Raw genomic sequence first — 15,723 nt, 5'->3', positions numbered from 1 at the left:
CTCCACTACTTCCTGCGGTCGTCTTCTCCCATATTTCCATGTCTGCATGCATTTCATAGCCACAGCTGCGGCAGTACCACAGAATGACAAACGCAGCACGTGCTCCACGTGGGACTCAGTCAAGGTTGAGCAAGTGCTGGACATGTATTCATGCGCGAGGGTAAACGATCATTCAACTTATTTCGCACTAATAATTCTATACTGTTTATTATATTGTACTGTTCAGTGGGTCATTATGTACCTCGATCATAAACTTGTAAAATGGGAATGTCTATTAATTTGAAATATCCGAAATATTTGAAGTTTCGACGCGGCAGCACACAGTATAGCACCAGTCAAGGTTACCAGCGGCAAAATGATCTCCTTGGAGCTCTTTATAATAGAAATAGCTCATCTAAAGCGTCATAAAGTTGCACGATAAAGGTTAGTGCATGGGTCCGTGTTGCCTAATGTGGTACGTTGGAAAGAGAAACAGCTGCGCTTAACGAATCCTTTGCTGTCATCCTGTTTGCTTTCTTATCTGATAGGTCGGACAAGAGTGCTTTTCAGACTGCAGTGTGCCTCGAACAACAAGGAAGCCGCACGCCTATTGCAGTTAGAAACAAGTCCTTGCTTTATCTAGCCGATATGCATGAGAGCAGCCGACTAAGGGTAGGAGAGCGTTATCTGAAAGAAAAAAAAAAACAAGTAGTGTTCGAGTAGTGTGTAACAACACAGAAAAAAAAGTCACACTGATAAGAGCAACAGATTCGTTAAGTGAGTTGTTTGTCTCTTCAACGTACAAGTCACGTGAGGAAACATCGGGTCATGCGCTCACCTTCGCCTCATCCTGTTTTAAATAAGCTGTTTCCGCATAACACGTAATTTTGTTGCCACAAGCAGGGATCATTGAACTGCCTAACTGACCTGCATAGTCCTCACCAGAGGTGAGCTAGGACACTGCAAGATGAACAAATCCTCGGTGCCGTTCAAGTGTTCTGTGGTCAGTCTTATAGCAAAAACAGGTCATAGCCCACTAATCATTCTTCAAGAGAATCATTCCACATGAACGTAAAAGAAGGCTCTTTGTACCAAGGTGTGCGTTGCAACCAACGTGGGAACAATAGTGTATAAAATAGTACCGTGAATATCGGAACTCCTGAAGCTCTAATGTCACAGACCGGCTTCCAATGGGATTGGTTGTAGCTATGAGGTATGTGGCATCTGTACTTTAGTCGGTTATCTGTTCGAGGGTTCTTATCTTGCGAGCTAAAACGTGTAAAATAATCATGTTTTTATCAGTGTCATGGTGTGGAAAACATGCACCCATGATGTAACAAACCACATCTATGAAAGCGTCCCAACCCCTTTAATCTTTCCCAGGCACTTCATATAGTTCCGTTTACCGTGTGCACAGAAAACTTGTTTTTGTTTCCCCCATCCCTACGCATCTCACAAAGCACAGATTAATGGTGAACGAGATGCCGAAAACCAAAATTCCTAGGTATGAGACTGTTTGTACACGTTCACTGAAGCCCTTCTGTTGTCCACTTGCAGCCAATGCTTTGCAGTGTTCTCAGTATTTTAGTGACTCATTCAATGTATTTCTTGTGGTGAGCTTGTGTAGCATCTTGCTTATGGTCAGTGTCTCATGAGAAGCCACCCCACACATAGATTAAGCACAGCTCCAGTAAGCTCCTGGGCATAGCCTAACATGAATATTAGCATTATTAGAATGGCAAATGCAGACAGAACCGTTCTGCGCAGTAAAGGAACAATGCTTTTTGGTATTCCAGTAGTTTTTCCGCATGCGTTCTTCATGTGTAACCACAACATGTGGCCACAGATAAAGTAGAAGTGGTGCTCTGATATCTTGGTACCTGACGGAGAAACAGCATTGAGGCAAGGAAACGTGTAGTGCACACAATGACGAGAGAAGAGGAGGTACATCCACCATACCCTCCAATTATTCGACCGCTTAGTCCCTCTAAGTGAGGAACGCAGGACAATTGCTTAGTAATCCCTGCAGGCTTCAAATATTGTAAATCACCTTCAGGCAGCCAAAGCTGCCAATGTCTACAGCTTTTTCCGCCGTTATTAATCCTCTTGTCCTACATTTTAATCCTCTTGTCCTACATTTTAATCCTTATGCCATGACAGTTAATCCTTTTGGCATTGCAATTAATCCTCCTCTTATTATTTTTAATCCTCATTTCACATAATTTAATCCGTTTCTCATCCAATTTAATCCTAGTGACTATGTGCGGGCTACATGACTTTTTTTTGCGTATTTTGGAACAATTCCCATGTGTACGCATATTGCAATTGCTTTTCACTAATTGCTGTGGATTTCTGCACCATAATGGGGTACTGTGGGACTGTCAATCTGGATTACGGTGTTGTGGGACTATTCCCATGTCTACGAGTATTACCCATCGTTTTCATTGAAAACGTGGGTTTCTGTATCGCAATGGGATCTTGTGTTACTCTGTATATGGATTACGATATTGTGGGACTATTCCCATGTGTACGGATGCTTTTCATTAGATATGCGGGTTTCTGCGCTGTAATGGGATAATGTGAGACTGTCTAGCTTCATTACGATATTGTGGGACAATTTCCATGTCTATGGGTATTACCCATGCTTTTTATTCAAATGCAGGTTCCTGGAGTATAACGGAACAGTGTGGGAATGTCTCTCTGGTTTAGGATATTGTGGAACTATTCTCATGTGTGCGGGTATTACCCATGCTTTTTGTTAAATATGTGAGATTCTGCACTGTGATGGGATACTGTGGGACTATTCCCAAATAGCGGGTATTACCCACGCTTTTCGTTAAATATTTGGGTTTCTGCACTGTAATGGGATAATGCGGGACTATTCCCATGTGTGCGGGTATTACCCATGCTTTTCATTAAATATGTGGGTTTCTGCACTGTAATGGGATTGTTAAGGAAGATGTGGACAAACAGCTGGGCTCGTGCAAATCCCCGAGCTAAGAGGGCGTGCATTATTATTCTTTTTGGGGTTTTGTTCAGTAAACGTTTTGCTCTGGCTCCGATCGTCTGGCTCTTCCTCTACACAATTTGGTGCCGAAACCCGGGAACCCCTGCTAGGGACTTGAGAGTGGAGGACATTCACAGGCCAGCACGATGACGGAGGCGTCACAGGAATCGACTTCGAGGGTTTTTCTCCTGCAAAAGAGGAAGTCGTTTCGGCAGAGATTGACCACTGTACTGAATGAAACCGAGCAAGCTTGGTCGGCAAGCTTGGGCAAGGTCGTTGAAAGCTCTCAGGATCACAGCACTCGTTGGGAGGTACTGCTTGAGCGCATCGTCAAATTCTCCGCCAGCCTGGATGACGTGGACAGAAAGTTGGAGCCTATGTTTACAGTCGAAGAGGTTGAAGCGGAACTGGAGAGAATGATCGACTATCAAGACCGCGTAACCACCATCACCTGCTTAATGAAGAAACATATCGTCGCACAGTCTTTGAGAGCTGCTTCCATACTGGAGTCCAGAAATCCTGGTGAGCTGGCGCTTCCCATTGGAGAACGTAGTCGAACTGTAGGAGATAGCCGTCACAGGCCGCAGATACCGAAGTTGGAACTCCTCAAATATAATGGCAGTCAAGAGCACTGGCAGGAATTTTGGATAAGGTTCGAATCACTGGTAGACAGCAATGCTTCCTTGTCGAACAACGAGAAGATGTCCTACCTGACAGCGGTTCTTACTGGCGATGCTGCAGCTTCAATAAAGGGCCTCCAGCTGACGGGAGATATGTACGGCACTGCGGTCAAGATGATTAAGGAAAGATTTGGAAATGCAAACATGCTGGTACAGTTTCATCTGAAGCGGTTGCTAGGTCTTCAGCCAGTACGATTCTCCCGCAATGTTCTCGAACTGAGACGTCTCCACGACACAGTGAAGGCTCATATGAGGAGTTTAGAAGCGCTGGGTACTACCTCAAAGTCGTTTTGCTCTCTACTGTTTCCTGTTCTACAACAAGCGCTTCCGCAAGATATGATTCTCAGCTTCCAGGGGAAGGTTCACGGCGACGAACAATCGCTTGGAACTACATCGGCAGAAGATCGGTATGAGATACTTCTCACGAAGTTGCTAGACTTTATCAAGATGGAAGCTGAGTGCAGGGAGCAACTGCCACTGGCTACAGCAGACAGTGTCTTCGACACGAGGAGGCATATTCCGACGACCCAGAGGAAGTTACGGCAAACTTCTTCTGAAAGACTGTCGTCCGCCTCCGCTCTTGGCGTCGAAGCCAGGAAACCGACTCCCGCTCGTCACAAGACGGAGCCCTGCTTCTTTTGCGGAAATGATCACGAGATGCTGAATTGCAACTTACAAGCAAATTGTGGTATCGTAGCCCTTTATTCCAGAGCCTATACAAATGACCCTTCTTCGTCGTTGCCCGAACTAGAATGTTCTTGCCACGTCGCGCTCGAGGCTAGCCAGCAAATCGTCTTCCTTCACTTCACTCATACAACACAACACAACACAACATATGTCCCCCCCTTGAAAATATGTACAATGGGTAACGCTCGGGTGGACGACGATTTCGTTGAGAGCGCCGAGGTGGAGGACTGGCAGCGTGACTGTCTTCGTTCCTGGGATACACCGTGGGTGTGAGCTGACCTGATGAACCGGCTGGATCCGTTGAACCGGACGGAGTCGGCCGGGAGGCGGACAACCGTGAAGCATTCCACGTTCGTCCATCGCTCGTCCTGTATGTCGCCGGGCCCACTTTCTCCTGAATGCGCAGTGGAGAACTAAATGACGATGAACCTTTGGGCTGGCTTCCCGGGAGTCTAACCCTGACGAAATCGCCACCTTCGAACGCCGGCTGCTTAACCCTGTTTCCTGAGTCGAAGTTCTGCTTCATACGCTTTTGATAGTCTTTGACTCTTGTCCCCAGCTTGGTCATTTCTTCAATGATGTTACCCTCAAGGCAAGGAAATCCCACGACGTCCAGCCGCGTCCTCATACGTCTTCCATGTAACAATTCTGCAGGCGAAAGCTGTGTAGCAGCATGCGGTGTGCTCCTATAAATGCCGAGAAACTCCGGCAAGTCACGAAGTATGGTGCCTTGTTCTGATGCGCTAAGAAGTATGAAGTCCTTCAGCACCCTGTTGAAGCGTTCTATTTGTCCATTGGACTGAAGTAAACCGAAGACTGGCGATGCTGGATGCCTCTGTCTTGTAGAAAAGACTTAAATGCATGTGATTGGAATTGACTGCCGTGATCAGAGACGATGATGTCTGGGTACCCTTCCCTTGCGAAAAGTGTGCGGAGAAATGCGATTACTGTATCCGTCGTGACTTTTGGCGTCATTTTGACCTCAGGCCATTTGCTGTAATAGTCTACGGCAGTGATGGCGAAACGGCATCCTGACGGTAAGTTGCTGAAGGGTCCAACCAGGTCGATTCCAACTTGTTTCCAGGGTCCGGAAGGAAACGGTACGGGTTGCAGCGGCGCATGTCTTGTAACGGCTGTTTTATCCGCCGTGCTGCAAATATGGCAAGCTCGAACGTATTCTTCTATCTCCAAGTCCATCTTTGGCCACCAGTAACGCATGCGAATCCGTTGCTTCGTACGTACTATTCCTGGGTGTGATTCATGACCCAGAATGATGATTCGCTTCCGGAGTGCTGTAGGAGGTACTACTTTTTCTCCTCTGGTGACGATACCCTGGATAGTAGAAAGCTCTTCCCGGACGCAATAGTAAGGTGCAAGGTCTTTGTCCTCCCTTGCCGCCGACGGCCAAGAAGTAGTGCAGAGTTTCAGGAGGTTAGTCATTACGGGGTCGTTAACCGTGCTATCCTGTAGCTCAGATAGTGTCAGTGGAGACAGTTGGAGTTGCTGAACGTAACAAACCAACTCTGATTCGTCGGGTGAGGCGCACGGTGCTTTCTCGGTGTTGCTCAGTGGCATGCGCGATAGTGCGTCGGCCACCGTGTTGTCCTGCCCCTTCTTGTACTGAATTTCGTAATTGTATTGCAACAACCGTGCAGCCCATCTGGCAATCCTCATTGGTTGACGTCCGTAGCCCTGAGTCGACAGCAATGTAACAAGCGCTTGATGGTCGGTCCGCAGAAGGAACTGCCTTCCAAATAAGTAGATGTGCCATTTCCCGCAGGCCCAGAGGCATGCGAGAGCTTCTTTTTCGCCTGTAGAGTAGGCCTCTTCCGTAGAAGACAAGGATCTTGATGCGAAGCATACTGTTCTGAGCCCTTCAGGATGTTGCTGTTGAAGAACGGCGCCAAGCCCGCAATTGGAGGCGTCAGTCGTAACGACCGTGGGCAAGGACGAATCAAAAAGCGCTAACGGGATGCAGTCCCTCATAAGTAACTTGATACTTTTGAAAGCATCTTGCTGCTCAGAAGTCCAAGTGAACGGGACACCGTTCCGAAGGAGTCGTCGTAGCGGCTCTGTCACAGAAGAAAAATGCGGAATAAACTTCAAGTAATAACTTGCAAGGCCCAGAAACGAACGAAGTGCAGATACGTTCTGCGGACTTGGTGCCTCAATAATGGCTTCCAACCTATCCTGCGATGGCTTCAACGTGCCGTTAACTATCCTGTGGCCCAAGAACTGTACTTCCTGAACGCCAAATATGCATTTCTTCTTGTTGAGACGTAACAGTGCGCTGTCTAGCCGCTGGAGAACCATGCGGGGATTGTTGTCATGATCCCTGCGGTTTTTCCCAAAGACAAGAATGTCGTCCAGGTAGTGAATTGTTCCTTCACAACCCTTTAAGACAGTAGATAACATTTTCTGGAAAGCTGCTGCCGCCGAGGCCAGGCCAAAGCAAACCCTCTTGTAGCGGAAAAGACCCTCGTGAGTGATGAAAGCGGTAAGGTTCCTGCTTTCTTCGGCCAACTGCAGTTGATGATACGCAGACGAAAGGTCCAATTTCGAGTAGAAATGAGCACCAGCTAACTTGTGAAACAGATCGTCTACGTGCGGAAGTGGATGGCTGTCCACAATGATTGCTTCGTTTGGTTTCCGTAGATCGACGCATAAGCGCAGTTCTCCGGTCCTTTTCCAGACGACGACGATGGGAGACACCCATTCGGACGCGTCAACCCGCTCGATGATGTCCGCTTGCTCTAACTTTTGCAGTTCCTCGGATACCTTCTGTCGGACTTCTAATGGCAGCCGTCGCAGTTTCTGCTGCACAGGAATGACTGAAGTCTTGACAGTAACTTTATTAGAGAACCCTCTTGCAAGTCCTAACCCGTCGGCAAATAGACGTGGAAACTGATCTGGGACAGTACATTCCATGCTGTCGTCTGACTCAGCTTGTACGCGAGAGCATCTCAGCTGTGCGACATCCAACTTGATATCCAGCGCACGAAGGGCGTCAATACCCAAGATTGGAGTTCCAGACTTTACGACGTAGAAAGTGCAGGCTTTCGAACGTTTGGCGAAGCTCACCAAAGCTGTGAACGTTCCGTGGACAGGAATAACTTCATGCGAATAGGACTTGAGCTTAACTGCAGAATGTTCGAGCGGCAGGTGCTTGAAATACTGCTTGTATAAAGTAATGGGCAGCAAGGAGACTGACGATCCTGTGTCGACTAACATCCTCAGCAGAATATGGTCGACCTCAACTTGACAGAAGATTGCTGAAGGTGTTGCAGATGTGACGGCAAATACTGAGGTGTCGAGCTCGCGCACCATCTTCCGTTGCTTCGTACTTGAGCGGCAGACGGATTCGAAGTGGCCCTTCTTGCGGCACTTGCGGCATATTTTGTCCTTGGCAGGGCAAGAGGGATTGTTTGCCTTGTGTTTCGCCGCTCCACATCTGAAGCACTTGGTCTTCACTGGAGTGGAATCATTCTTTCGTATTGCTGCTACTTGCGTAGAATGAACTGGACTCGACAGCAAAGCCGATTCTCGTATGGCCTGTTCCACTTGCCTTCCAATTACCAAGGCAGAGTCCAAGGTCAGGGAAGGCTCCAAAAGGAGACGATCCCGTATCTCCCTTCGATCAGTTTTCTCAACAAATTGATCGCAGATCATTTCTTCGGTGAGGCGCCCAAAGCTACTGGTGGAAGCGAGTTCCGTGAGAGCAGAGACATATTCGTCCACAGTTTCTTCAGGAAACTGAGCCCGCGAACGAAATTTGTAGCGTTCGGCAGTTCTGTTGACGCTCGTCGTGAAACGAGTCCTTAGCTTTATGACCGCAACGACGTAAGGATCCTGAGGAGGAGCAGTATCTCCAGCAGACGCGGCATCAGGCTGAGGCGAAGTTGTAGCCGATCCCGTGCTCCTCTGAATAGAAATATCCGGCAAGTGACGATACTGCTTTTGGCCTTCCGCGCCAAGACAGTTTAGCAGGATAGAAACTTTGCGTTCACTGGGGAAAGAGTCACCGCCGCAAGCCGTAAGGTAAGTTTCGAAGAGTAAGTACCATTCCTCCCATGGTATTGACGGCTTACCAGGAACTGGTAGCAACTGTGGTGGAGGATGCAAGTTCATCGCAGCGGTTCAGCGTTGAGCTTCGACTGCGCCAATATGTGGTATCGTAGCCCTTTATTCCAGAGCCTATACAAATGATCCTTCTTCGTCGTTGCCCGAACTAGAATGTTCTTGCCACGTCGCGCTCGAGCCTAGCCAGCAAATCGTCTTCCTTCACTTCACTCATACAACACAACACAACACAACACAAATGTGGCAGAGTTCGAAGAAAGGCTTCGTAGCAGCCACAGATGCTTCCGATGCGGCAAGCAGTATCATACAGCAAAGGTCTGCCGATCATTTCGTAGCCTCAAATGCAGAAAATGCAATGGACGACACTTAACGGTGCTGTGCAAGCAGAAGAGTACAGTACCAAGGTCTGGAGGGACGATACTCGCAAGTGGCACGTGGCAACGTACAGGTTTGCGACAGGACATAGTCCTGCTGCAGACTGCGCAAGTAGTCGTTTGCGCAGCCGGAGGAAAAGAGAAGTGCGTCCGTATCCTCATAGATGGGGGAAGTCAAAGAAGTTTCGTTAAGCGAGCACTGTCCAAGAAGTTGCAATTACCGACTGTTGGGAAAGAGCATTTGGTAATCAATACGGTAGGTAAGGCTGGAACCGAATCGTTGCTTCGTAGGGTGAAAGTCAGGCTTCGGTCGCAGTATACTTCCGAGGAAGTTTGCATTGAAGCTCTTGAGATATCAGAAATATGCATCGGCAATCTTCCTAATATTGACCGGAAATCTCTTGCTCAGTTGAAGTCTGAGGGAATGTCTTTAGCAGATGAAGCTACGTTCGCTGACGCGTCACCTGAAATACTGATACTTGTACGAGCGGATTTCTATGGGTCCGTTGTCGCAGGGAGACAAGTACGAGTTCGTGACAATCTCATCGGCAGGGAAACCATTTTCGGATGGACTCTACAAGGCCCTACGGGAAAGCAATCAGGTTACGAGTCTAACGTCCTACATGTGCAAGTGTCCAGCGTTAACCACGACGAGGTCTCCAATGCGTGCAGTCTTTGTGGGAGTTAGAGCACCTTGGTATTGTTGACAGTGAAGAGTCGGAGGGCAAGAAGCATGAAGTTTTCCAGAGGTTTCAGGACACAACCAGATTTGAAGATGGTCGTTATACAGTGCGCCTGCCGTGGAATGAAGACCTCGTCTCACGACTGAGAAACAACAAGGCTGTAGCGGAGCAGCGTTTACGCAGCGCCACCCGTACTCTTTTGAGAGATCAAGAGGTCATGAACGAATACGATCAGGTAATACGACAGTATCTCATTAACGGTCATGCTGAGCGTATTGATGTAGCATCACCATCACCTGTTGCTGCCCGGGAATATTACATACTACATCATGCAGTTATCAGACGCGAGAGGGAGACTATGAAGGTTAGAATTGTATTCGACGCCTCATCGAGTGCTCCGGGTTTTCTATCCCTGAACCAAGTTCTGCACGCCGGTCCAAACTTGAACTCTGCCATCCTTTCTCTGCTCTTAAGGTTTCGAATGCATCGCATAGGCATGGTGGCAGGCATCGAGAAAGCTTTCTTGCAGATTGCACTTCACAAACAGGATACAGACGCTCTGCGCTTCCTATGGTACACTTCGACGCCGATCGCAGGACAGCCTACACCGTCTATTGAGACATGGCGCATGACACGAGTGCCCTTCGGAGCACGATCTAGTCCGTTCCTGCTGTCCGCGACCATTCAGCAAGCAGAGAAGGATTACTTGCAGGCTGCTACGCTCTTGGAGCAATCCTTTTACGTGGACGATTTAGTGGTCAGTGTCAGCACATCAGGAAATCCCAGGACACTTCATGAGGAAACTCTGAGCATATTCGAAGCGGCCGGCATGAAGATAAAGAAGTGGGTCACTAACGACGAGGCACTTCTACGAGAGATGTTTAAAAAGGGGAACTCTACAACGGAGACTACACAGAATCAGACTAAGAAGGTTTTGGGGGTCATATGGGATCTTCAACATGATCAGTTACGATGTTCAGTTGCGTCTGTCTTGGACTCCATGACGGAAAAGGAGAGTGTCAAGAGACATGTACTGCAGACCATTTCCAGGATTTATGAGCCATTTGGCCTGTTAGGACCCTTCACTATTTCGGGCAAGATCATGCTTCAGAAGATTTGGGAGGCAGGATTGCAATGGAATGATCAGTTACCTTCAGACGTCGATGCAGAGTGGAGAGAGTGGTGCAAAGGAGTCGCGGAACTGCAACATATATCTGTTCCTAGGGTGATAGCGAGCAACTCATTCGCCGACAGGCTGCGCAAGTTGCATATTTTCGCAGACGCCAGCCCAAGGGCATATGGTGCGGTAGTCTACCTCGAGCATTTGTCCGACGACGGTTCTCGTGGCATGGCATTTCTACTTAGCAAAAGCAGAGTCTCACCTCTCAAGCGCCAGACACTTCCGAGGCTTGAACTCACAGCAGCTCTTCTTGCTGCCAGATTATATCGCTTTGTATCCACTGCTTTGCAGACAGAGTTCGATTATGTATGTTGGACAGATTCCTTAATCACCTTGCATTGGATCAAGGGATCGGCATCCAGATAGAAGACCTACGTGGGAAAAGAGGTGCGCCAGATACATGAGCTGACTTCTCCTGAAAGATGGCGTCATTGTCCTGGTGAAGAGAATCCGGCAGACTTTCTCACGAGAGGGATTAAGAGGCATGAACTGCGTGACTGTGAAGTTTGGTGGAAAGGCCCACGATGGCTGGCTCAGCCAGATTTATGGCCGCACACAGCATTTCTAGATCATACTGAAGGAGACGAGGAATGCTTGGACGCTCAGGTGGCATTGGTCAGCTGCACGACACATTTGCTTTCACTCGAACGTTTCAGTAGTGCCAATCGACGTATTAGAGTCACCGCATGGATACTGCGCTACGTACACAACTCGAAGCGGTCAAACGTCAAGAAAACAGGTCCTCTCTCTACTGAAGAAATGGCGTCATCAGAGCTGTACTGGATCAAGGCTACTCAGACAAAGCTACTTACAGAAAGGTCCTCTCATCTCGAGAACTTTCGCCATTATCAGGATAACGATGGACTACTGCGACTAGAGGGTCGTCTGCAGTGCTCTCAGCAGTCACAAGCAGCCAAGCATCCCATACTGTTGCCGCCAGCGTCAGAGGCTTGGTTCACGTTGCTTATCATACTCAGAGAGCACCTAAGGATGTCCCACGCCGGTGTACAGGAAACTCTGCACCAGTTAAGAGAAGAATTCTGGGTAATCAAAGGTCGTCAGACAGTGAAGTATGCTCTTTATCAATGTCTTTTTTGTCGACGACTGACGACACGCCCCTGCACAGAGCAGGAGGCACCCTTACCTGCCGATAGGGTCACTCAGCAACTTGCGTTTGAAGTCGTTGGCGTAGATTTTGCGGGGCCACTTTATTACAGAACGGCCGAAGGGCAACGGAAAGCGTACGTCGCTCTTTTTACTTGCACAGTCACCAGGGCAATTCATCTTGAGCTCGTCTCTGACCAATCCTTCGGGACCTTCCTTCGGCACGACGAGGTTTGCAAAGGAAGGTCTATTCAAATAACTTCTTAACTTTTAAGAAAGCCGCTCGAGAGATTCCGGCCTTGCTTGCGAATCAGTTCCAAGCGGTACGGAGGTATGCGACACAAGCACGAATAACATGGGAGTTTATTGCCGAACGTGCCGCCTTGTGGGGAGGCTTCTGGGAGCGTATGGTACGCTCAGTTAAAGATGCTCTCAGAAGAACACTACGTCGGAGTCAGCTAGACTTTCAACAGTTGCTGACCGTGTTAACAGAAGTCGAAGCGATCGTCAACTCATGGCCATTGACACAAATGTCAGAAGATCCTGGCGATACCCAAGCTTTGTCTCCGTCGCATCTGATATTGGGGAAGCGACTCACGGCGTTGCCGCCAATTAAGAGACGTTAGACAGCGTGCGTAGACGCCGAACCGTTAGAGGTGCTGCAAGCAAAGGAAAGGCTCCTCACTGCATACTGGAGGCAGTGGAACAAGGATTACTTGCTACAGCTTAGATCTGCAAACCTGAGTCGACATGCAACCTCCAACAGCGTTCAACCGCATAAACTCGTACTACTGGCGGATCAGCGACAGCCAAGGATGTTTTGGAAGCTAGCAAGGGTGCAGGAGCTTCATACTTGACGTGATGGACTTGTACGATCGTGCACGCTCAAGACAGTCACTGGTTCCTTCATCAGAAGACCAATTCAGCTACTTCATCCTCTTGAGGTCTAGCTTTTGAGACGCATCGGGCGGGGGAGTGTTAAAGGTCAGCTATGCCGATATCCCAAATAGTCGAAACTGTTGTGATATTCTGAAAGCCCACATCCAGGTCTCCCCAAAATACACCTTCATTCTCTCAGTTCGGTACAGTACCATGTCAAAAAAATAGGTAATTCATTCCGAAACACACATGGGCGCAGCCATTTTTATGACGTAGATGCATCCGAACGGGCATTGCGACGTGTACGCGCCTTCGTACTTGTCAGTGGATTTCAGCTACGGCTTCTCGCGTCTTCACGTCTCTGTGCTTGAAGATGGCGGACAGCCGGGTTCCACCGTTCCGCGATAAGTAAACAGTGCAGCAGCTGCGAACTCATTCGGGAACCAACCTCTGTGCGATGTTGTGACTGGAATTCGTCGTTTGTGTTTTGTGAGCACGTGCAATTTGTATCAAGTCGCGTCTGCGTGAGCCCCTTTACAGCACTTGCCCATTGTAGAGGCTGACGTTTCGACAGCCGTGTCAGCAAGAAAATGCCGACAGCGTTTTATTATTGCAGGAAAATTGTGCTATGTATTTGAGAAACCGCATACTGCTATGGGACAAGTTTTACGTACGATTTATCAATGTGCAACAGCGTCGACGATGGTATGTAACGACGAAAGACGTAAAACGAAATATAAATCACATTTTAAACTTTTTGTGGGATTCTGTGCATTTTCCAGAAGCTTTCTTTGAATCACACACTCCCATGTCACGCTGTGTTGTGTGGTACGCTGCAAACTACTGCATTTTATGTCTAACATCTCGATATTGTTTGTAATGAACACCGTCGCACAAAAACATGCACACGAAAGCTCCAGTAGCCATGTGGTTGCACACTATGCAGACGCAAAAGAAGTACCAGAGCACATATTGCCACTTAGAAATGTGGTGTCTGAAGAGTTAGGGCATAGCATAGATCCTAGAAATCAGGTGCACCTTATCCTTCTGTAGAGTGCTCTTTCAATTCACAACTCAGCACATGGGGTGTAAAAGTGTTAAAGGCAATTATGTGACTTGTCGTCCTGGGTGACATCACTGGCCAGCCTCGGGATTAATTCCGTGCTCAGGAATTATTGTACAAATCACTTTGTATGTAGGACGTGATAAGCTATATGTAAGTTGCAACCTTCTCTGCAGCATTCTCGATTGCCTCTTACCTTTACAGTTCGAGACACGTTACCAAACCATTTGCAAAGGGCACTCTTACTGGGGCGTGTAACTTGAGTTTTTAGTTTATAAAATTTATAAAAATATAAGTATACAATATGTAATATGAAATTTATATAAAATAAAAAATAACATTTATAAAAAGAATTTATAAAAATAAATAAAAAGGCTTCATAGAAGCAATCCGTTAGCATACCCATTGCACATGAAGCACAATTATATATGCTTGGACATCATCTAATTAATCTTCTGAACCATATGTGTGGCTGCATACGAAATTTTTTATGCACATCCTCTACCTTCCTATTCCTACATGTGTACATGAATAACAGTGCATATATGTGAAGTGGCAAAAAGCAACGCTAGACTCTACCATCATTGTGCCCCTTTAACTTTTCCACATTGATGTCTGGTGAACAGGGAATATCTCACTAGAAAAGAAGACATTTGTGCATTGTTTGGCAAGCAAATAAATATATTTATTTACATTTTGCATAAATCAACAATGTTGTGACCTGGTGCAAATATTAATGTCAACAAGTAAAGTACTTACAAATTATTCCTATGTGCTCAAATGCAGATATGACAATTCTGTTTTTGTACCTCAGCACAGTACAATTTCAAAATTAACAAACTGCACAGCATCAGCAATCTTAAAGTATCTGAAGAGAGGAATCACATAAAGCTCCAATAATAGCAAGCATGGCCATAGTGAATCACAAGCAACCAAGGACAGGATGAGACATCTACAATGCGAGTGCTAGCTCTAAACTGATATATTTATTAGCAGACTCTGGAATATACACACATATGCTGCTAAGAAAATGACAATTTAACCAATAGAATAACAGACAAGAAAAAGGGTTATATATCTTCCCCTCTCCTCATTCTATTTCACAGGCAGCCCTAGTATCATTCTGAGTGTGTCCGTGCGTTCCCTTTGAGATAACTTATCTCTGACAGAAGCAAATCCAACAGCGGACTGCTTACGGATGCAACCATCTTGGATTTCTCTAACCACTTGTTATTTAACCGCTGCCTTGAGCTGTGTGTTCTGGAAATTTAGGCAGCATCCAGAGTCCCTGCAATGTGTTGCCATGTTTCTCGAGGGCCTGTGTTTCACTATGGCTCTCAGATACAAACTACCCCATTTCAACACGGTAGAAAACACAGATTTGTAAATAGCATCTGTTGATTGCACTGTACATACCCCCACATAAAGGATCATAGTGGATACTTCATCTTGTGCGGTAATGTCAGGAACACAAAAAAGCTAGATTTGAAACCACTCTTACGTCGTAGTAGTAGTATTTGTGTGAAGCTGCGCAATTCCTGTCCTGCAAATAATTTAAACCATATGTTTCATCTGCCAGCGTGATGATCCCCTGAAAAGCAATTCACACTTGGCGGGAACTACCGATCCTGAAACCTATCCCTGACATGTGTAGCCATCAGGGAGGAAACCCAAGGGCTGCGGTGGAAAAGACAAACACACACGGGCTATGTTCTCTTTGTGTATCAGCTGCTCTGGCTACTAAGAAGAACATGTTCCAAATTAATATAACATGGCTTGACATGATACGCCAGCAAAGCTAACCAATAAAATTAGTAGTTAAATGTACAATACGTAAACACTTGCCATAACATGACAGTTTCCTTCCTGCATTCATGCGCTACCATTCAAACCACACAAACAGTGTACTGAATTTTTTTATAGCATTACAGGTTGTTTGACAGAACTTGAACAAGATTATATAGCACACGATAAAAGTAGAGTGAACATAATGTGCAGAAAAAATGG

At 46.9% G+C, this 15,723-nt stretch overlaps 2 protein-coding genes across 2 annotated transcripts; one reads left to right on the top strand and one right to left on the bottom strand.

Annotated features, from left to right (window-relative positions):
* Positions 1-5,136: 5,136 nt before the first annotated feature.
* Positions 5,137-8,481, bottom strand: LOC135373673 (uncharacterized protein K02A2.6-like). Its single transcript, XM_064606764.1, has one exon. It carries the CDS (start codon positions 8,479-8,481, stop codon positions 5,137-5,139), a length of 3,345 nt encoding a protein of 1,114 aa, XP_064462834.1.
* An 823-nt stretch (positions 8,482-9,304) lies between these two features.
* Positions 9,305-11,036, top strand: LOC135373671 (uncharacterized). The gene is made up of 2 exons (XM_064606763.1): positions 9,305-9,409; positions 9,480-11,036. Exons 1-2 carry the CDS (start codon positions 9,305-9,307, stop codon positions 11,034-11,036), a joined length of 1,662 nt encoding a protein of 553 aa, XP_064462833.1.
* The last annotated feature ends 4,687 nt before the right edge of the window (positions 11,037-15,723 follow it).

This window comes from Ornithodoros turicata, unplaced genomic scaffold (assembly GCF_037126465.1).
Source record: "Ornithodoros turicata isolate Travis unplaced genomic scaffold, ASM3712646v1 Chromosome29, whole genome shotgun sequence".
NCBI classification, from domain to species: Eukaryota; Metazoa; Arthropoda; class Arachnida; order Ixodida; family Argasidae; genus Ornithodoros; species Ornithodoros turicata.
Note: the sequence above shows the minus strand (reverse complement) of the source record. Positions and strands in the feature narration are given on the sequence as shown.